This window comes from Cetorhinus maximus, chromosome 19 (assembly GCF_964194155.1).
Source record: "Cetorhinus maximus chromosome 19, sCetMax3.hap1.1, whole genome shotgun sequence".
Lineage (NCBI taxonomy): Eukaryota > Metazoa > Chordata > Chondrichthyes > Lamniformes > Cetorhinidae > Cetorhinus > Cetorhinus maximus.
In genome coordinates this window covers 87,570,259-87,593,496 of record NC_135897.1, presented here as the reverse complement: position 1 = coordinate 87,593,496, position 23,238 = coordinate 87,570,259, and the positions used below count along the sequence as shown (strand labels likewise).

General features: G+C 45.3%; 1 protein-coding gene across 1 annotated transcript in view; it reads right to left on the bottom strand.

Moving 5' to 3' along the window:
- The window catches only part of LOC144694013 (rho guanine nucleotide exchange factor 26-like), a 210,022-nt gene that overhangs the window by 37,985 nt on the left and 148,799 nt on the right, over window positions 1–23,238 (bottom strand). The window contains exon 11 of the mRNA XM_078564337.1: window positions 11,053–11,207. Coding sequence (XP_078420463.1) covers window positions 11,053–11,207 — 155 coding nt within the window. The remainder of the gene's footprint in view (window positions 1–11,052; window positions 11,208–23,238) is intronic.

Sequence of the window (23,238 nt, the reverse complement as noted above, 5' to 3'; positions counted from 1 at the left end):
CCTGTTACCTCTATTCAAGAATGGGATGTACAGACTTCTGGTCTCTCGAGGAATCAAGGAATACGGGAGCAGGCAGGAAAGGGAGGTTGATCCCGAAGATCAGCCATGATGGTACTGAATGGCAAAACTGGCTCAAGGGGCCATGTGGTCTACTCCTGCTCCTATTTCCTATGTTCCTTTAAGATCACTGGTGAGGTACTTCCTGTAGCATGGGAAGGATTCAGAATTGACGCATGCTGAGGTCAATTAACATGCAAGTGCTTGCATTGTTGGAGGTGCCATCTTTCGGGTGAGACATTAAATCAAGGCCCTGCCTGCCCTGTCAGGTAAGATCCCATGCCACTATTTTGAGGAGGAACAAGGGGGTGATTGGCAAAAGGACCCAATGCAACACGAGGAGCATCTATTGTTTTTTTTAACACAGCAAGATGGGCTATGGGGAAAGAGCAGGGGTTGTAATGAATTGGCTAGCTCTACCAAGAGAGCTAGCTCAGACAGGACTGGCTGAATGGCCTTCTTCCATGCTGTATCATTCTACAAAGTCCTTGCATCTGAATGGAGATTAAATTTATTAAATGTGACACAGGGATTTCACAGAAAAGAAAGGGGGCAATCAGGCAGACAACTGACTGCTTTCTTCTGCCTGAAGTGCATCAAAATTGCAATAACACATTAAGAGCATTTATGGTGTTCCCTTACTTCAGGAAGTGGGAGTGTTTCCCTCAATTCAAGTGTATAACTTAGAAACATTCCCTTAAAAGAGTGAATGAATTAGGCAACTGATTTTTGATTCAGACTGCACTGTGCAGCAATCTTCGAAACAAAACTCCCGATTTATTGTCATAACTTTGGCAAAACGCCTAAAGGTGTGAAGGCCACTGACACCATCTCTCCAGGGCTTTCACAGATGTCACCCCCACACACCACACACCCCCCCGAACCCCCCCCCCCCCCCCCCCCTACACCCCATGGCTTTGTTGGTAGATGAAGAAACTGTTTTTTAGAATACAGAGAAAAAATTGGGAAAGATGTAAAACTGGCTGTTGGTTCGTACAAAATCAAAACGTGCACCCTTGTCCTTTAGAAGAGTAAAGCAGAAAGACTTCAAGTGATTGGCTACACTTGCTGAGGTCCTCACTTTGGAAAGGCTTAAAAATCGTGCTTTAAGTGATATTGATTGTTTTTGGATGGTGGTTATTATAAATTGGAGCAATTCCCTAACTCCCACAATTCTGAACACATTCCATTCGGATATAGATCGAACTTATACCCCAGTGTCTAAGCGAAAAGAGAGAACCTGCATTTATACAGCAGCTTCCACATCCGTGATATGTTTGAAAGCAATTTACAACCAATGAAGTACTTTGATAGTGCAGTCACTGTTACATTGGCAGCTAATTTAAGCACAGAAAGCTCCGACAAACAGCAATATGATGCTGACCAGATAATCAATTTAGAGTGGTGTTGGTTGAGTGATAAATATTGACCCGGACACTGGGAGGACCTCCTTTGCCCTTCGTCAAAATGGTGCTGTAGGATTTGTATGCCACTTGATATGGCGTATCTGTTATATCAGTTTAACTTCTCATTCCAAAGACGGCAGCTCTAACAGTGCAGCAACCCCTCAGAGCTACACTGGGAGCAAAAGCCTATATTTTTGTGTTGAAATCCTGGAGTGGGCCTTGAATTCACAGCCTCTTGCCTATAGCTGAGACGGTGTACAACACTAGTCCAATGCACGTGGGGGAGGTGATGACGTTGTGGTATTGTTGCTGGGCTAGTAATCCAGAGTCCCAAGGTAGTGCTCTAGGGACCCAGGTTCAAATCCCACCACAGCAGATTAAATGAAACTCTGGAATTAAAAGTCTGATGGTGACCATGAAATGATTGTTGTAAAAACCCATCTGGTTCACTAATGCCCTTTAGGGTGAGGAAATCTGCTGTCCTTACCTGGTCTGGCCTATGTGTGACTCCAGACCTCACAATTATGTGGGTGACTCTTAAATGCTCTCTGAATTAGGGATGGGCAATAAATGCTGGCCTAGCCAGTGATGCCCACATCTGAATGAATAAAAAATAAGATCACCTTTGCAATGAAACCCCTTCAATTCCCAACTGTGACTTCATATGAACATGTGTGTGCTATATATGTCCAACATCCCTGGACCTATAGTTCAGTTTTTATGGTACTTTGCTCCAGAGCAAACTTTTCCAACATTTTAAGTGGCTTATAAAGTGTAGCTGGAAATCATTAAGTGCCAAGAGTGCAATTGTAATATAGAATCCAAAAAATCTGTAAGAACTTTCATCACTCAGATTCTGGGGTCATTTAGTGCACAGCGCAGTTTGCGAGTTTAAAATAACACAGACTTGCCATTCTTCAATGAAATTCCTGGCATCATTTTCCATTCAATTAAATTCTTCCTTGCTGCCTGGTTAACCTCTCTGCTCCATTACGCCTAAAGCAGTTGAGGTGGTTTCACATTAGATGCTCTTTTGGCTGGTGTCACACTGCATTTACTCTATTACCTTATTTTGTATGGCTGGGTTTGGAACAACAACTATAATTTTACACCAAGATAGTCAAGCCAGGATATTACATCGGGAGTGGCGGTGTGTATCGCGGTAATACCTCCTTCGCATCCGCATGTGCTGTGGTTTATACAGATGTGGGTGAGGGATGCCCATGAGCTTCATGGGAGGTTGAAACCAGGGACCTCCTGTGACGGGTCTTTCTCGAGGCGTTTATTCGTGACTTCTTGAGAGGACCATTCATTTTTCCAAGCTTCTTCGGGGCTGAAATCACATTGTCTCAGGTTGTGTGCCTGGCTCCAAAACGGCTCATGTGATTTTAAACAGAGGTGAAGGACGTTGGTTAGGCCCTGGTGGGTAGGGAGGCGTTTGTTTTCCTTGATTCTCTGAGCTTCACGGAGGGTCACTGTGATTGGTCACTGCTTTGCGGTGGATTGGTTGTGGGCGGGGGGGAGGTTTGGTGCAATGTCTGCCAGCATGGGTAGCCAGGGTGTTGAGGTTGATGTATCCGGTGATGCATCTCATCGCACTGTTCAGTTCAACATCAACCAGACAAGTGTGGCTACTTCTGGTCCATACCAAATGATTGACTCCATTCACCTACTTGAACTGGCCGATCGAGGCTGAAGTCAGAGCAACTTCCTTCTCCCAAGGCCCACTGCTTTATCTACAGTGTCAGGGGGCAGCCTGACATTTGGCAGTCGGGCGTGGCTCAGCGGTAGCTCTTTTCCCACTGAGTCAGAAATTGTCCCAATCCAGACACTTAAGAACATAATCTAGACTCCAGTGCAAAACCGAGGGAGCACCACAGCACTGCAGGTGCCTTCTTTCAGATAGGGCATTAAATTGATATCCCATCTGCCCTCTCAGGTGGGCATAAGTCCCATGGCACTATTTCAAAGATGAGCAGGGGAGTTCTCCCGGTGTCCTGGCAAATATTGATCCCTCAATCAACAGCTGAAAAAAAATTATTTGGTCATATATCACGTTACTGTTTGTGGGGTCTTGCTTTGTTCAAATTGGCTGCCACATTTCCTACATCTTTAAAAATTCATTCATGGGATGTGGGCTTCGCTGGCTGGGCCAGCATTTATTGCCCATCGCTAATTGCCCTCGAGAAGGTGGTGGTGAGCTGCCTTCTTAAACTGCTCCAGTTCATGTGGTGTAGGTACACCCACAGTGCTGTTAGGGAGGGAGTTCCGGGATTTTGACCCAGCGACAGTGAAGGAACATCGATATATTTCCAAGTCAGGATGGTGAGTGACTTGGAGGGGAACTTCCAGGTGGTGGTTTTGCCATCTATCTGCTACTGGTGTCTAAGGTACCTTAGCAAGTTGCTGTAGTGCATCTTGTAGATGGTACACACTGCTGCTACTGTGTGTTGGTGGTGGAGGGAGTGAATGTTTGTGGATGTAGTGCCAATCAAGTGGGCTGCTTTGTCCCGGATGGTGTTAAGCTTCTTGAATGTTAGGGAAGCTGCACTCATCCAGGTAAGAGGGGGGTATTCCATCACACGCCTGACTTGTGCCTTGTAGATGGTGGACAGGCTTTGGGAAGTCAGGAGGTGAGTTACTTGTCACAGGATTCCCAGCCTCTGACTTGCTCTTGTAGCCACAGTGTTTATATGGCTAGTCCAGCTCAGTTTCTGGTCAATGGCAACCCCCAGGATGTTAATAGTGGGGGATTCAGTGATGGTAATGCTATTGAACATCAAGAGATGATGGTTGGATTCTCTCTTCACAGAATCACAGTGCAGAAGAGGTCCTTCGGCCCATCGAGTCTGCACCAACACGTGAGAAACACCTGACCTACCTACCTAATCCCATTTACCAGCACGTGGCCCATAGCCTTGAATGTTATGACGTGCCAAGTGCTTATCCAGGTACTTTTTAAAGGATGTGAGGCAACCCGCCTCCACCACCCTCCCAGGCAGTGCATTCCAGACCGTCACCACCCTCTGGGTAAAAAAGTTTTTCCTCACATCCCCCCTAAACCTCATGCCCCTCACCTGAATTTATGTGCCCTCATGACTGACCCTTTAACTAAGGGGAACAGCTGCTCCCTATCCACCCTGTCCATGCCCCTCATAATCTTGTACACCTCAATCAGGTCGCCCCTCAGTCTTCTCTGCTCCAACAAAAACAACCCAAGTTTATCCAACCTCTCTTCATAACTTAAATGTTTCATCCCAGGCAACATCCTGGTGAATCTCCTCTGCACCCCCTCCAGTGCAATCACATCCTTCCTATAATGTGGTGACCAGAACTGCACACAGTACTCCAGCTGTGGCCTCACCAAGGTTCTATACAACTCCAACATGACCTCCCTACTTTTGTAATCTATGCCTTGATTGATAAATGCAAGTGTCCCATATGTCTTTTTCACCACCCCACTAATATGCCCCTCTGCCTTCAGAGATCTATGGACACACACGCCAAGTTCCCTTTGTTCCTCAGAGCTTCCTAGTGTCATGCCGTTCATTGAATACTTCCTTGTCAAATTACTCCTTCCAAAGTGTATCACCTCTCACTTTTCAGGATTAAATTCCATCTGCCACTTATCTGCCCATTTGATCATCCCGTCTATATCTTCCTGTAGTCCAAGACACTCAACCTCACTGTTAACCATTCGGCCAATCTTTGGGTCATCCGCAAACTTACTAATCCTACCTCCCCACATAGTCATCTATGTCGTTTATATAAATGATGAATAATAAGGGACCCAGCACAGATCCCTGTGGTACACCACTGGACACTGGCTTCCAGTCACTAAAGCATCTTTCTGTCATCACCCTCTGTCTCCTACAACTAAGCCAATTTTTAATCCACCTTATCAAATTACCCTGTATACCATGTGCATTTGCCTTCTTTATAAGTCTCCCATGTGGGACCTTATCAAAAGCTTTGCTGAAATCTATATAAACTGCATCAACTGCACTACCCTCATCTACACACCTGGTCACCTCCTCAAAAAATTCAATCAAATTTGTTAGGCATGACTTCCCTCTGACAAAGCCATGCTGACTATCCCTGATCAAACCTTGCTTCTCTAAGTGGAGATAGATTCTCTCCTTCAGAATTTTCTCCGATAGTTTCCCTACCATTGAAGTGAGACTCACTGGCCTGTAGTTCCCTGGCTTATCTCTACAACCCTTCTTAAATAGCGGAGCCACATTAGCTGTTCACCAGTCCTCTGGCACCTCCCCCGTGGCCAGAGAGAAATTAAAAATTTGGGTCAGAGCCCCTGCGATCTCCTCCCTTGCCTCCCTCAGCAGTCTGGGACACAAATCATCCGGACCTGGAGATCTGTCCACTTTTAAGCCTGCCGACACCGCCAATACCTTGTCACTCCCTATATCAATTTGCTCAAGAACCTCGCAGTCTCTCTCCCCGAGTTCGATACCTTCTTCCTCATTCTCTTGGGTGAAGGCGGATATGAAGTATTCGTTCAACACTCTACCAATGTCCTCTGGCTCCACCCATAGATTGCCTCCTTGGTCCCTAATGGGCCCTACTCTTGTTGGAGATGGTCATTGCCTGGCACTTGTGTGACGTGAATGTTACTTGCTGCTTGTCAGCCCAAGTCTGGATATTGTCCAGGTCTTGCTGTATTTGGACATGGACTGCTTCGCGAATGGTAATTCGACTGAGTCGCGATTGGTGCTGAACATTGTGCAATCATCAGTGAACATCCCCATTTCTAACCTTATGATGGAAGGAAGGTCATTGATGAAGCAGCTGAAGATGGTTGGGCCCAGGACTCTTCCCTGAGGAACTCCTGCAGTGATGTCCTGGAGCTGAGATAATTGACCTCCAACAACCACAACCATCTTCCCTTGTCTTAGGAATGAGTCCAACCAGTGGACAGTTCTCTCCCTGATTCCCATTGACTCCAGTTTTGCTAGGGCTCCTTGATGCCACACTTGGTCAAATGTGGCCTTGATGTCAAGGGCAGTCACTCTCACCTCACCTCGGGAGTTCAGCTCTTTTGTCCATGTTTGAACCAAGGCTGTGAGCGGGTAGGTATCCGTGCCCATGACATGGTGCCCATGACATGACAGCAGGTTTTCTGCACCCCACCTGCCTGCCTATCTGCCCCCTGGGAACCATAAAATCCAGCCCTATATGTAATGAATGTATCCTCTCTGTGCTAACTCTGGTAAGGTTTAGAAATGAAGTTAATTAATTCCAAGATTTGTATGTTGTTCTAATACAAATACAGTGATTCTAATTCTTATGGCATTTTTAGGGACACAATATTAATTGGTGTTCTGTGTTGTCGATCTCCCTCAGTCTCTTCAGCCTTTGAGTCTGGATTGTCCTCCCAACCCATTGCCAGTCATTTGATTCTAAATCTAATTGATTGACAAGCTGAGTCACCCAACTGGTCTCCTGATTCCACTGGCTTTCTCTGTTAGAGGTTAAGAAAGGAAGACGTGGCATTTATATAGCCACTTATTCATCCTCGGGACAATCCAAATTGCTTGGCAGCCAACTAAATAATTCCTTCGGAAGGGCAATCACTGATGTTACGCAGGAAAACACAGCTATTTTCACAAGGCAAGATCCCACTACTAGCAAATGAGCAGTTAAACTGCTTTTTTTAATAGTGTTGTTTGAGGGAGTGATGTTGAAGCTCTTGACTGGCTGAGATTGACTGCCTCATATCATACCTGGGATCTGTATAGCTGAGAATGGACTCATCTATTTTACTGAAGAAAGAAAGACTTGCACTGACATAGCGTAGGAGACAGCAGGCAATTTGTGCACAGCAAGATCCCACAAATAGCAATGAGATAAATGACCAGAGAACCTTTTTCAGTAATGTTGGTTGAAGGATAAATATTGATCCTTAACAACAGGGAGCACTCCCCTTGTTTCTCTTTGTAAATAGCGCCATGGGATTTTTTGCATCTACCTGAGAGGGCAGAGATTTGCTTAACTTCTCACCTGAAAAACGGCACCTCCGACAGTGCAGCACTCACTCAGTGCTAGATTTTGTGGTCAACTCTGTGACCTGGAGGCGATTGTGCTACCAGCTGAGCCACGGCCAACACTTTTAGACAGTGTTAGTTTGGCTTAGTTGGTGGCACTCTCATGACTGAGTTAGAAGGTTGTAGGTTGAAACCTCATCTCAGGATGCGAATACATACTCTACACTGACCTTTCAGTGCAGTGTCAAGGGGGTGTGGCTTTATTCGTGGTGTTCATTGGAGACGTTAAGCCAAGGCTCCGCCTCTGCCTTCTCTCAAGTGGCCTTAAAAGATAGGCTTGGCACCATGCAAAGTGCAGGAAACTGGTATGTTGGCTAGCGTTCCTACCTCAGCCAGTATTGCCAAAAAAAGGACATCTGTTTCTCCAGAAAAGGCTCATTATATAATCAGAAATTCTTCCTGTTTAAAAGTCTCTCTCAAGTTTAATGATTTCATAGAGGATTATGGCGCAGTGCCATTCTTTAAAGAGGAGTCATGGAGTCCAACTTGACATTGGTTATACATGCCCTTAATTTTTAGCAGGAAAATGCTATCCCGGTAAGCCAGGTGGCCTCATGAAGCACCTCAGCCCAACGCAATAAGAAACAGATGCAAAAACGTTCAAAATAGTTAAAGGGAACAAAGTGAGAGTAATGTAATGAAAGGAAGTTCTTCACCATTGGGCTAGTTTCTTTCAAGAAGACAAAGAGGATTGATGAATGATTATGTCACTGCAGAAGTTGAATTCCGAACTTTCTGAGCTTCATTCCAAGGCTGAGGTCTCAAATATATAAGATTGCTGGCTTGCTCCCAATGGGAAATACATCATAAATGTTCAGGGCCCCCTTCACAAAAAGCACAGACTACATCCAATATTTCGCACGAGGCTCTTGCACAGTACATTGAAGTCCCAAAAGGTTGTTTTGAACAGCGGCACAACGGCAATTAGCTATCATTCGCTACATGGTAAGACCAAGTATACCACTCTGGTGAGAGCAGAAACCGGCCCAGAGAGACCGAAGAAGCTTCCTCTTACTCTACCTCTCCTCTCCATTCTATTGATGATTTGTGTATTCCTGGTTCCTGATGTCTGCACATGGACTGTAGCAGCTTCTGAAACTTAACCTCCCCATTCCATCACGTGACTGAATCACATCCTCTACCCAGATAGATGGGCCCATCAGTCTGTGGTGACATCAGCCATTACAGTTTTTCTCCCTCAACTCTTTCGACAACTATTCTGCCCAGAAAACAGTTAAGCTGTTTGGTATTTCAAATCCAAAGGAGGGGGTGTAATCTTGAAATTGGAGCCAGATCAGGAAACACTTTCTCCACAGGAAGGATAGAAGAAATCTGGGATTCTCTGTCCTTAAAATGTCTGTGACAGCTGGAAGACAACTGGAACCTTTGAGACTGAGTTCAATATATTTTTGTCAGGTCAAAGGATATGGGAACTAAGGTGGGTAAATGGAGTTGAGGTACAGGTCAGCCATGATCCAACCTTAAGAGGCAGGCTTGAGGGGTCCAATGGCCTTCTCCTGTTCCTGATATCCCGGTTAATCCCAGCCTAACACCATTGCCGAAGCACAATTACCCCAAGGACTGCAGCGGGAACAAGGAGAAGGCTCACTGTAGCGTAATGGGTTGACAAAATAGTTCTGCTAACAAGTGATGTGGATCATGATGTAACAGTGACGTCAGCAGCCATGTGCCAGACACTCGCGAGAGTGGATGGAATACAGTCTGTATTCATGAGAGACACACCTACTCTGTTACCTAGTTTATATATAGGTGTTAATAAACCAGTTTGAAGTAACTACCTGAATCAGACTACAGTCTCTCTAGATAAGATAGGCCTCGCCACCTGTATATGAAACAGCTCAACGCCACCTTCTCAGGGCAAGTACAGATGGGTAACCACCGTGCCAGTGCCAACCACAGTGCAAACAACATCAGCGGGGGTAATGAGTCATCAGCCATTTCAAAACCTGGTTCTTCCAAACCAACGCCTGCACTTATGTTTGTTATGGTGTGGGATCACCAGTGTACAGCAGTGAGTGACATCAGGAAACATACATCTGTCAGCTTTCCGAGTTGCTGCAAAACATCTGCTTCTGATCTATGTTGGATGTTTACAGCATTGACTTGAAAGCACGCCAGCAAATTTTGAACAGTAAGTCTTCCCCTCAATGTGTCTGGCTATTGAAAACTGAAGCGACAAAGGCCCTTTTACCCACCTTCTTCCCAGCAGCACTTTTCTTCTCTTAGCAAGATGAAGACTTCCAGAAACCAGATCAGACAGTAAACAATTCCTACAAACTGCCTCAAATTAAAGGAGCACTATGTACTAAACCCAGGATGTACGGTTCTTATTATTCTGCAAGTAGCAGCAATTGAGAAATATTTCTGGGAAAGCAGAATTTCAATGATTCTGGTGTGTGGATATAAATAAACAATATGTGATTGCCCTGCTTAACCCTTTGTTCTGTGGTAACATGAATAGTCCGATTGTTGGAAAGGATTGGTTTCAGCATTCCTTGATAGCTCAGGAAGTAAACAGCTGAGCTGTACATTAGGTACAACCCTCCAGGATCTCTGTGCTCATCCAAATCTTACCTCCTTTGCGTCCCTAATTTTAATAACTCACCATTTAAGGTCAAGCTTGCAGCTGCCTGCGTCCTAAGCGCTGGAATTCCTTCCCGAAATGGGTGGAGGAAGGCGAGAGGTGGGGGAGAAAGTGAGAGAAGGAAAAGGCGAGAGAGAGGGGAGAGGCGAGCGAGAGGGAAGAGGCGAGAGAGAGGGAAGAGGCGAGAGAGAGTGAAGGCGGGAGAGGAGGGAAGGTGGGAGAGGTGGGAAGGCGAGAGAGGGGGAAGAGGCGAGAGAGAGAGAAGGCGAGATGGGGGGAGGCGAGAGAGGGGGGAAGCGAGGGAGGGGGGAAGCGAGGGAGGGGGGAAGCGAGGGAGGGGGGAAGCGAGGGAGGAGGTAGGCGAGAGAGGCCGGAGGTGAGGGGGTTGAGAGAGGGGAAGGAGAGAGGGGAAGGAGAGAGGCGGGGAGGTGAGGGGGCGGGGGGGAGGTGAGATTAGGAAAAGGCGAGAGAGGGAAAAACGCGAGAGGGGGGGAAGCGAGAGAGGGGGTAAGCGAGAGAGGGGGGAAGCAAGGGAGGGGGGAAGCGAGGGAGGGGGTAGGCGAGAGAAGCCGGAGGTGAGGGGGTTGAGAGAGGGGGTAGGCGAGAGAGGGGAAGCTGAGAGAGCGAGAGAGGGGAAGGAGAGAGGGGAAGGAGAGAGGCGGGGAGGTGAGGGGGCGGGGGGAGGTGAGATTAGGAAAAGGCGAGAGGGGGAAAAGGGCAAGTGAGGGAGGAGGCGAGAGAGAGGTGGGGTGAGAGGGGGGAGGCCAATGAGGGAAAGGCATGAGGTGGAAGGTGAGAGGGAGAAGGCAAGAGAGGGTGAAGGTGAGATAGGAGGGAAGGCGAAGGGGGGTGAAGGCGAGAGAGGGGGGAGGGACAGGAGAGAAAGGGGAGAAGGGAGAGTGGGTAAGAAATCCCAACTCACCTTTTCTTCTTTGTGACAATAAGGACATCATTGAACAGGAAGAAATACACTTGTTGCCTTGACATGCGTTTGGAAAATATCCCCGTGTCCTCGACGAAACCCATCAGCTCACCTCGCTTGGACAACCATCGAGAGGAAGAGACCAGGGGAAATGGCTGGGAAGAGAAAATACCAGACTTTCAGATCAGACAGAGAGAGAACACAATAGGCAAGTAGTGGGTGCTATTTGATGATCCCCACCTTGACCTAATATAGGATGTAACGATAAAATTAACTTAGTCGGAATGTCCACAATGTGTTGATAGAAGGTGCTCCTGTTAAACCCTGAGTGTCTCCTGTCAATTTAATTTGCTATGAGGTCCATGTGACTCAACGCTAGAACAGAGGAATTCATGATCTGGTCAGACCACCAATCCTCAGGAGAATTTATTCTGTTAGTTTTGAAATAATTGTCCCTGGGAACACTCAAAAATAGTTTTTCAAACAAGCAAATAACACCTCCAGCAGTTTGCCACTTAACACAGGATATTGCTACAACAAATCAAACATTCCACCCCCCCCTGCCCCATGCATCAATCCTATTTAACTCAGCAGGAAGATGCAGAGCTTTTCATTAACAAAGGACAGAGACAACACAATGCAGAACAGATTTTTTCAACCTGCACGCAGAGATGCAAACAACACCCTGCATATACCTGTCACACAATTAGTTGGTAAAAATAGCTTTTCATAAAAATTCATTCTTGGGACATGTGAGTGTTGCTGGGCAAGACCAGCAGTTATTACCCAGCTCCAGTTGCCCTCAAGAAGGTGGTAGTGAGCCACCTACTTGAACCACTGTCATCTGTTTGATGAAGGTAACTCGCACAGTGCTGTTATGTTGGGAGTTGCAGGATCTAATCCAGCAACAGTGAAGGAACAACAATATACTTACAAGTTGGGATGGTGAGTGGCTTGGAGGGGAAATTGTAGGTGGTGGTGTTCCCATGCATCTGCTGCCCTTGTCCTCCTAAGTGGTAGAGGTACAGTTTTGGAAGGTGCTGCTGTGGAAGCCTAACTTTTGCAAGTGATTAAAAACTGTTTTGTTAACCTTACAACGAAGTGTTGCAGTTTGCATTATTAAGGCCACCAGCAATTTGAATTACAAAACATCCTGTGACCTTAACCTATTCAGACTCTACCACAGCTTAGGAGGAATTTTAACATTCGGTGGTATAGAATGAGTGATAATTGGAACGATTGATGATTATAAACTGGTCCGACTGTTCTTCCCATCCATTTCAGAGAAGTTACATTTGCAATTAACAAGACCTCAGCCAGTTTAGATAAGTTAAACCTGGATCACCGCATTAACTTAAAAGCATGACAGAAGGACACGGACACAGTCTGACTATTGTTACGGAAGTTTAATAATTTTCATATTTTTCTGATTTATTGTGAAGTAGGTTTATGGGTGTAAGTATAGTTGGTTCTGTCTGTATGATTGCAGTCAAGTAGACTGCAAGCTTGAAATTATCAAAAGAAGCTAGGCGTAGAAATGTGTTTGAGATGCTAATGTGTAAACATGGATGCTGACTTAGCATGTAAAGTGTGAAGGGAATTTGCATTTTTAGATAAATGAAGGGATTGTTTGAATTTCAAAGGGATGTTAGTCTGTTTACAACTAGCCGGATAAGCAAGGCTAAGGAGTGTCTTTATTTTTCCCAAAGGTTACTGGCAATATTGGCAACATTAAAATTTTTATATTATGAGGAAGATACAGTTTCAAAGACATATGGAACAATATAATTTACATAGTAAAGAGAGAGAAACATATATAAAGGAGAATGAAAGGCTATGTGAAGAGCGGGCCATGTAAGATCTAACAGGAGTGTGTGAAACAGTCTTCAAGAAGCCTGCAGCCACTTATGCATAAGTCTGCTATGTAAAGGAAATAAAGTTGGGGAAGCTATTTGGAATTCCACTGTCAAGTGGGTACTGTGTTAACTTGCTGGTTTTGTTTTAAATCTAAAATCTATTTTGGACTATTGCCTTAAAGGGGATGTGTAACTGGGAATCAGGTCAATTAGGAATTTTAGGAGTTATTATAGTGGTAAGTAATTTGTAGTCTTATTTATGTGTTTGAAATCTTTTACTTTGTTAATAAAAATTCTAATTTAATTTTTAAAATCTCTAAAGGTCTTGGTGGACTCATTACTTCTGAATTCAGTGCACACATCTTCTCATAATAAATACCAATTGTGAAACCATTGTGATAGCGCGACCAAGTTTCCCCTGTGGATTTGGTCCATCTGGCACACATCATCTGCCACATCATAACACTATGGACATGTTTATGCCTGATGCAAAGAAGCTTTCTTCTTCAGATTAAAAGTACACAACATGTGGAATTTTCTGGTGAATAGACTCATGGAGACAAGAACCCTGGATAGGGGACAGTAGGGTCATTTTGGATGCATGAGCTTGGATGGGCCAATTAGTCTTTCTTAACCTAAACCAACAAACAAAAAGGACAAGGGTAGCATATGCAATGGAAACATCATCTCCAACATACCACCCCCCACCTCCCCCCCAAAGTCAAGTGCCATCTCTACTTGGAATATATATTGCCATTCCTTCATGGGCCAAAATTCTGGAATTTTCTAACAGCACTGTGGGAACAGCTTTCACCATCGCAAGGGGAATGAGGGATTGGCAATAAATGCCAGAGATACCCATATTCCCAGAATGAATTAAAAAAACATTGATCCTATGACTTTGTAACTGAAATTAGCTGCATTATCCCCTCTCCATCCCAGTACCTCATCAACAGCTGATGTTGTACGGAACTACCACATGAACTTGTAGGGAAAGCTAACAACAGTTTCCATTTATATAGCACCTTTAGCAATAGTAAATCATCTCAAGGTGCTTCACTGGACTATTGCCAAAGTAAAATCGATATCGGGCTACATAAGGAGATATTAGGAAGGCTGAGCAAAAGAGGCTGGTCAAAGAGATAGGTTTCAAGGAGTGACCTAAAAGGACAGAGGAGAGGTTCAGGGTGGAATGAAAGATCTTAGAGCCTAGGTAGCTGAAGGGACAGCCACCAATGGTGGAATGTTGAAAATCGGGAATAGGGAAGAGTTCAGAATTGGAGGCGTGCAGACCTCTCGTAGAGATTACAGATATAGGAAGGGGTGAGGTCATGGAGGGATTTGAAAAGAAGGATGTGAATTTTAAAATTGAGGCTGGACTGAGAGTCAGTGAAGACCAGTGAACACAGGAGTGAAGGGTGAACAAAACTTGGTGTGAGTTAGGATAGGGGAAGCAGAGTTTTGGATGGTGCAAGGCCGACCAAGATTGGCAACCCTCCACCTGCAAGAAATGGTGAGGCATGCAGCCTCAGAATTTTGGTGAGGTCAGATGAGATCATCTGCTGCATTTCATTTAATGGCTGAACAAGCCGGTTCTGGAAAGGCAAAGTCTGTCACAAGTACCACACATAAAGTTGACCCTTGCCGGTGGTGTGGGATAATCTCTGCTGATGCCTTATATGTTGGGGTGGCATATGCTTTGGAGCTTCTGAACCGACATGTTGGCGTAGTGGTGAGCCCCTGCCCACAGCTGGTGTTACCCATTTGCATTGATCATTGCTTGAGTTTCCCACTAGTCGTGACTTGTGTCTCTTTTGACAGCATACTTGAATCAGAGCTTCGGATGCCCTGCTGGTCTCTTGGCATGGATACCTCCCCATATAGCATATACTTGGGGATGCAGCCATCTTCCATCCTGTGCATATGCCCATGCCAGCAAAGCCTTATTTGCGTGATTAGTGCCAGTATGCTTGGCATGTTTGCCCTAGAGAGGACTGCTTTGTTGGTGACTTTCTCTTCCCTTGTGATACTGAGGGTGTGTCATGGAGATTGAAGCTCCTGAGCTTTTTTTCTTGGTAGGTCTGAGTTGTCCAGGCCTCGCTGCCATACGGCAATGTGCTGAGGATACAGGCCTTATAGATAAACATCTTGGTCCTGTGGGTCAGTTTGTCGTTTCTCCATGCCAATTTTGTTAGTCAGCCAAAGTCAGTGGCTTGCCTTTCCAATGAGGGTGCTTAACTCTTAATCAAGAGACAGGCTGTCTGTCACCGTAGATTCAGGGTAGCAGAATTTGTTGACTGCTCCCAGCGGTGTGTGTTTGAGTCTGATCACAGGTGGAGCACAACACCCTGACCCAGAAGATGATACTGCGGATGCTGGAAATCTGAGATAAAAATCAAAAATATGCTGGAAAAACTCAGCGGGTCTGGCAGCATCTGTGGAGAGAGAAACAGAATTAATGTTTCGAGTCTGTATGACTCTTCTTCAGAGCTAAAGGGAAGTAGAAATTTGATAGCTTTTATACTCTTAATGAGGGGGCGGGGCAGGTGGAGCAAGATAGGAGGTCAGGGATAGGTGGGGGCTAAGGAGAGATTGACAAAGATGTCATGGGTAGAGGACCAAAGGAGTGTTAATGGTAGTGGTAAAGGCTAAAGAAGGTGCTGATAGTGGCATGAAGGTAAAAGCAGAATGTGTTAATAGCAGAACAAGGGTCAGCGCTCTGTGAAAGTATAACATAGAAACCAGTGACAGATGGCTCTATGGGGGGGTTGGGGAAAAAAAAGGATTTTAAAAAAATAAAAAGAAAGAAAAAATTAAATTAAAAAAACAAAAATAAATCAATTGGATTAAGAAAAGGAGTAGAGATGGAGGAGGGAGTTCATGGTCTGAAGTTGTTGAACTCAGTGTTAAGGCCAGAAGGCTGTAAAGTGCCTAATTGGAAGATGAGGTGCTGTTCCTCCAATTTGCATCCCTTGTCCCATAACTACAGTTGTTGCTACCCTGTTCCATAACCACAGTTTTCTTGACACTGATGGTGAGGGAGAACAGGACACAGGCACAGGACAGGTAATCCAAGAGCCGTTGGAATTAGTCTTCTATCTGGGCAACTATCACGCCATTATCAGCATAAAGTTCTCCGATCAGAACATGCTGAACTTTTGTCTTGGCTTTCAATCTTGATAGGCTGAGCAGTTTCCCATCTGATCATTTGTGGAGGTCCACTCCTTCCCTGTCAGCAGAGAAAGCATAGGGCAGTAGGACAGAGAAAAGATACCAGGGCGGGAGCTAAGACACAGCCCCGTTTCACCCCATTCTTGATCTCAAAACTGACAGAAACTGGTAGAGGCCTGCGTGCTCATGGCGACAAATGCTTTTGCGAGATCCACAACAGCAAGGTAGAGTGGTGTTCGCTGATCTCTGCACTTCTCGTGAAGCTGACGTAGGGAGAAGATCACATTTACTGTGGGTCTCCCTGCTCTGAAGCCACTTTGTACTCTGGGTATATTCTGTTGGCTACTTGACAGAGCCTTGTTAGAGGCCTTCCTAGTGACGCTGAGGAGTGAGATGACCCGGTAGTTGTTGCAATCCCATCGATTGCCTTTGTTCTTGTACAGTTCGATGTTTGCGTCACGTATATCCTGTGAGACAACGTCTTCTCTCCAGCAGCGGAGGTGGTGGTCATGGAAGTATGGGAGTGGGTGGGGTTTTCCATGTTTGAGTAGCTCAGTTGGTATCGAGTCCTTTCCAGGCATTTTCTTTGCTGCTCAGGAGTCAGTTGCCGTTTCAAACTTAAGTAATGAGAGTTCTGCATCAAGCTCAGACCTGACAGGTAGCTGCAGAGGACTATCAAGCACAGGCAGAGAGATATTGTCTCACTTGAGGATAGCTCAGAGTAGTGCTCTATCCAGTGGGCTATTTGCTTGATCCTGTCAGTGAGTACTCCCCCATCTGCAGATTTAAAAGGAGCAAATTTGGTGATGGTGGGACTGAGTGTTGTTTTGACACTGTTGTTTGTGGCACGAAGGTTATCCTTTGTCAATTGCAGTTATTATTTCTTCTCATTGCACTTACAAGCATATACAATCCTACAACAATGCAAAAGCTTGGTGAGGAGAGCCCGAGTAAAGCACTTCACAAAACAAATCCCTTTCTCCCCCTGAGGATTTCCGTTACCAGCAACGACATCTTGGTTGAATAAAATGCACTGCCTGTGCCAAACATTAAAGAGCTGTTTCTAGGATTGCAGATTGAATAATGGCAACAGTGGGAGGCTGAATTCCTTCCCCCGTAAAAAATAAAGCACGAGATAGGTTAAAACAAATTAAAGTATTGGCCTCCATAGCAGGTCCCGATCTATGAGGGCTCTGAATAATTGGCCAAGGTTAGCTTGTTGACAGTGATTGCCTTGGCTATTCAATGTCTGCTGTAATGGAAAAAATGCAGAAACAGAGACAACTAGTATGCAAGTCAATATTTTGGTACGGTGGGGCCATTTTAACAAAGCCATGTGGGTGGTGATGAGAACAGGTCACGAAAGAAAGACGCTAGGAGGACAGTGTGAAGTAATAAGAAGTAGTCTGCATGCTAAAGAAAGGAAGCAAAAGACAATTTGCATTTATATAATAGCTACACTTATAAAGTATATTTCACAAACTCACGTTATTCTGAAGTACTTTACAATTTGTGGTGTAACCGTGGTTGTAACATAGGCAAATGTAGCAAGCAATTTGTGCACAGCAGGATCCCATAAGCAACAGAATAAATGACCAGATAAACTGGTTTTGTAGCATTGGTTGAGAGTTAAATATTGTCCAGGTTATTAAGTCACATTTAGCACAAAGGAAGATGGTTGTGGCCAATCATCTCAGCTCCAGGACATCACTGCAACAGTTCCTCAGGGTAGTGTCCTAGGCACAACCATCTTCAGCTGCTCCATCAATGATCTTCCTTCCATCATAAGGTCAGAAGTGGGGATGTTCGCTGATGATTGCACAATGCTCAGCACCATTCGTGACTCCTCAAATACTGAAGCAGTCCACGTCCCTATGCAGCAAGACCTGGACAATATCCAGACTTGGGCTGACAAGTGGCAAGCAACATTCAAGCCACACATGTCAGGCAATGTTCATCTCTAACAAGAGAGAATCTAACCATCACCCCGTGACATTCAATGGCATTACCATCACCGAATCCCCAACTATCAACATCCTGGGGGGTATCATTGACCAGAAACAGAACTGGACTAGCCATATAAATACTGTGGCTATAAGAGCAAGTCAGACGCTAGGAATCCTGCGGCGAGTAACTCATCTCCTGGCTCTCCAAAGCCTGTCCACCATCTACAAGGCACAAGTCAGGAGTGTGATGGAATACTTCCCACTTGCCTGGATGAGTTCAGCTCAACAACACTCAAGAAGCTTGACACCATCCAGGACAAAGCAGCCCGCTTGATTGGCACCCATCTACAAACACTCACTCCTTTAGGCACTGACGCACAGTGGCAGCAATGTGTACCATCTACAAGATGCACTGCAGGAACTCACCCAAAGCTCCTTAGACAGCACCTTCCAAACCCACAACCACTACCATCTAGAAGGGCAAGGGCAGCAGACATATGGGAACACCACCATCTGGAAGTTCCTCTACAGGCCAATCACTATTCTGACTTGGAAATATATTGCCATTCCTTCACTGTCGCTGGGTCAAAACCCTGGAACTGCTTCCCTAACAGCACAGTGGGTGTACCTACACCACATGGACTGCAGCAGTTCAAGAAAGCAGCACACCGCCATGGGGATGGGCAATAAATGCTGTCCTAGCCAGCGACCCCCACATCCCATGAACGAATAAAAAAAACCTCGCCTAGTCTTCAAGTAGTAGCATGGGATTTCTATTTTTTTATGCCTACTCGAGAGGGCCGGTTAGGACCTGGGTTTAACAATTAGCAAAGTCACCCTCAACAGTGCAACATAAATGACACGCTCAAGTCTCTGGATTGAGGGTGGAATCCATGACCTTATGACACAGCTTTCCGAGCACTGCCAATTAAACAAGTCTAACATTATCCTGCCTTTGAAAGAGCACTGTGTAGGGTGAGCTCTATGATTGCGTGACTGAGACAGGAATCGGCTTTTTTTTGGGTCTTGTACAGTCCTCTGTTCCCCTTTGCTCGACTGCTCTAGGGAATAATAGGGAATTTTCCACAGCTTTTCCAGAAACCAGCTACAAATTGGTTTTTCCAGGTGTTACCATTATTTTAGAACTCTCCGCAGAAAAAGTTGAAAAATCTTTCACAAATAAAGAACTCAGATGTGCCGCCACAGCCTCTCTGAAAACTCTCCCTTTTGGATGCTCTGGAGTGTTAGCTAGGATTCTGTTTTCAAGCAGCTGAAGAAGTGCTGAATCCACAACCTGCTGACTGGGTAGATGGTGGCATTGCGGTAATGTCGCTGGACTGGTAATTCAGAGGCCTAGGCTAATGCTCTGGGGATATGGGTTCAAATCCCACCATAACAGCTGGTGAAATTTAAATTCAATTAATAAATCTGGAATATAATGCTAGCTGGTTTTTTCAGGGGTTATCATTATTCCAGAATTCTCTGCAGGAAAAAGTTGAACCATGAAACTATCATCAATTGTTCACTAATGTCCCTTAGGGAAGAAAATTTGCCATCTTTACCTGGTCTGGCCTATCTGTGGCTATTTGTGACCACAGCAAGGTGGTTGACTCTTAACTGCCCTCTGAAGTGGCCACTCAGTTCAAGGGTGATTAGGGGTGAGCAACGGATGCTGGCCTTGCCAATGACGCTCACACCCCATGGAAGGAATAAAGAAAAACAATGTAAAGAAAGGTTTCCTGCATCCACCTCACCTGCCACACAACTCAAGAGAATGGCAGAGCTGATAAGGTGAAATTATTCAGCACTGAAGAAATCTCGGACGGAGACATGCACTTGTGCCTCCACTCATAAACCAGTTTCTTCAATAGCTCGTGTACTTAACTGCGTTGTGAGGTACTAAAACTGCTGCAAATAGCCACTTGCAGCATCATATTTTCTTCTGCAACATGTGTCGACAAATTTAAGTCAGGCTAAAGCATGAAGAGACAAAGGATTGAGGACAGGGTGCCCTTTGAACAAGAGATTTTTCAGTCACTATTTGGGCTGATGTCAAGAATGCAGCCATTTCCATTTAAGTTGTTTATACCAGCAATGAATTTGAACTTGCTGTCCTTTTCTTTTCCACCAGATTGTCAGTAAGCAACACTCTCTGTACAGTGAAAACCTCAGACCCAGTGACATTTGGATGTGGCAAATGAAATATAGAAAGGCTTCATTGTAAGACTGAGAACAGCAGTGCCAATTTGCACTGGGTTGAGACGATCTCAAGTCAATGGCTACTGGCAAGAACTTGTGAACCTTCCCCTTTCCCATTTCAGCCCAATGAACAAATGGCTCATGAAACTCTGGCCCCACAATGTCAAGTTTGGAGCATCTCAGTCCTGTGCGAATCTGTCAGCTGAGAGGCAACATTGAGGGTATTGCAGTGCAAACTAAAGCAACAGATGAGAAATGACGCCTTGGAGGGAATTGAGGAACAATGTGGACTATGGCAGGAAGCATTAGACAAGAAGAAAATACAAACAGGCAGGAGCTTTATAAATTGGCACATGCCAGCTTGGAGCTGTGAGCTATGGAAGTGGGTATCAAGAGCTCGAGCAGTTGTTGAGCTGTTGAACGGTGTGTGTGTGTGTGGTGCCTGCAATTTTCCACATACAAAATGGTGCAGGCTGTTGACTGCCCCTGGTTAAGTTACAGGTTTATAAAGCCGTCACCTGCATCAGTGAATCTTTAACTTGCGAGATTTACTCCAAAAAGGTACGCAAAGAGAAGTTTAAAAAGAAAAAAATAAAAGCAAAATTATTCCTGACAAGAAAACTGTTGAAAATCCATCATTACCAGGTCACCGAATCTGGCCTACCTCTTACGTGGTTCTGATTGTGTGTGTCTTGGTCCCAACATTATAACTTAAATAATAATTATTGATCAAACCAAAAAGGTTCTTGGATTAAGCATTTGTTTTTAACTACTCAACCCTAAAGCCTCGTCGATCCACTATCAAATATTCCCCAGCAATCGCAGAACGCTATTTTGTGAAAAATGAGTTCCAGTTCAGTGCTGTTCGATTAGATTGAGTTGCTAAGCAGATGGGCTGCAGACAGCACCAAGATTTTGGGGGAAATGGCAATTTCAATCTCCAGTTTTATTGTCAACCTTGAACAAAATATAACCTCAATCCAGATACAACCTCTCTTTCCAGAGTGGTTAGTGAACACTGGAAAAAAAACAGCAGGTGGTAGAAAATGAAGTGTATGAAAGAGAAAAACAATAGCTGTGATCAAGAACTGACTAACAGCGATCTAAAGAGGGAGGGAAAAATAAATATCAAATACAAAATGAATAGAATTACAGAAACAAAGGAAATTACTGTATACAATAACATTAAAAAAATAAGTGACACTCGCAAGTAGCAAGTGACACAGCGCTCTTCACGATCTCAGGGCATCCCAAAGCATTTTACAACCAATGGAACACTCCCTCTTTGCAATGATCGCCTGGCAGTCGAATGTTCAAATTCATTAGAGAGCACCTCTGTGTTGAGGTGTCCTCTCAGTCCCCCTGTCTCAGCATGTCCACTCCCCCAGAGGCTCCAGGACTGGCGGCCCTGTGGTGGGCCCGCCATCATCAAGACATTGGAAGGCGGGCTCGGAGGTGGTAAATCCGGAGGCCGCTTCCTGGAGGACGGCTGAGCCGATTTCGGCGCAGGCAAGTGCGAGCTCGGGATTTCCATTCACTCATGGCCCCGAGCCGCGTGGGAAAATCCAGTCCCACGTGCCCCAGCTTACTGTGTTAAACACATCAAAAAATATATTTACCTTCAGTGCAATAATTATTATTACTTCAAAATTTGAGATATTCAAATTGTGAGAGTGGTAGTTACATTAATACAAAGGCATGAAGAATAACTGACAGGTCAGGACCCTCTGGTCCATCCAGTCCCTACCACACAAATACAATACCTTGTCTAGGGGAGAATTTTCCCCCCGTTGGTTGGGGGCGGGGGGGAATTGTGCAGGGGTGGGCGGGGGCTGCCACGAACCCAATCGGCGCCTCCGATCAGATCCACGCTACCCTTTTACGTGGGCGGGCCAATTAAGGCCGGTCCAGTGTGATGCGCGCCCAGAAGCGCTGAGCGCTCCCTGTGCGGACGGGGGTGGGGATTCCCTGAGTCCGGGCCTGTGCTATTCCGCGCATGCGCGTCAAAGAGTGCCAAAATCTCCCTGAGGCACGGAGGTGCCTCAAGGGTATAAGTTTAAGTTTTAAAAAGCTAAATAAAGAAAAGAAAAATTTTTTAAGACACGTCCCCTCGTGTCAATGAATATTTATAAAAAATTTTATTCAAGTTGTAAACACTTCATGAAACCTCATCCCGCCCGTGGATGAGGTTCCATGAAAATTGCGAAGGTCGCCTGGGCTCTTCGCCTGCCCCCACCCCTGCCGACCTTAAGGCTGGATGGGCAGCTCAGTTTGTTGGTTTAGTTAGTGTGGTGATGTCGAGACACATGCCCGACATCGCCCTGCCTCATTTTACACCTCAGTGAGCGGTCCTCGCCCCCACTCACCAAGCCAAACTTTCTGGCCATATGCATAAAATATATATATATATATATGTGTGTGTGCATATATGCTCCCCATGCATAAATCAAAGATTTCAATTATGAGTTTTAGTGATCAGTTTTAATCAGCAGTTTTATTTACAATATCTTGAAATATAACAAGTATAACAAGTAGACATGGTCACGTAAAATAATAGATACTTAGTGAACCGCACGGTTTTGCTTCTCTTTTAAGGCTGTGCTTGTTGCCAACGCTGTGCATGCTCAGTTCTGGTGTTTTACTCTGAGTGTGGTTTAGGAGCATGGGGTGGGGGTTATGGTCAGGAAACCAGGAGGCATGGATTTCTTTGACTGTTTTGGAGTTCCTGACTGCGCTCTTCCCTCCAGCCCCAAGGTTCATGTCACAGCCTCTCCTGGGGCCTTCCCTGCCCGACACACAGCCCAGACTTCCGGGGGGAACGTTTCCCAGGCAAGGGGAGGGGGTTTTGTGCCCGTGCGAGGGATCCTATCTGAGCTTCCCCACTCCATTTACCGACTGTTCTATTTTTCTTGTAGCTGTCCATTCGTAATCCTGTTCTAAGCCTGCTGTTTTATGATAGAAAGGTTTAACTGCCTGAGGACAATCGCAAACTGATTCCCATCTCCTTCCAGACC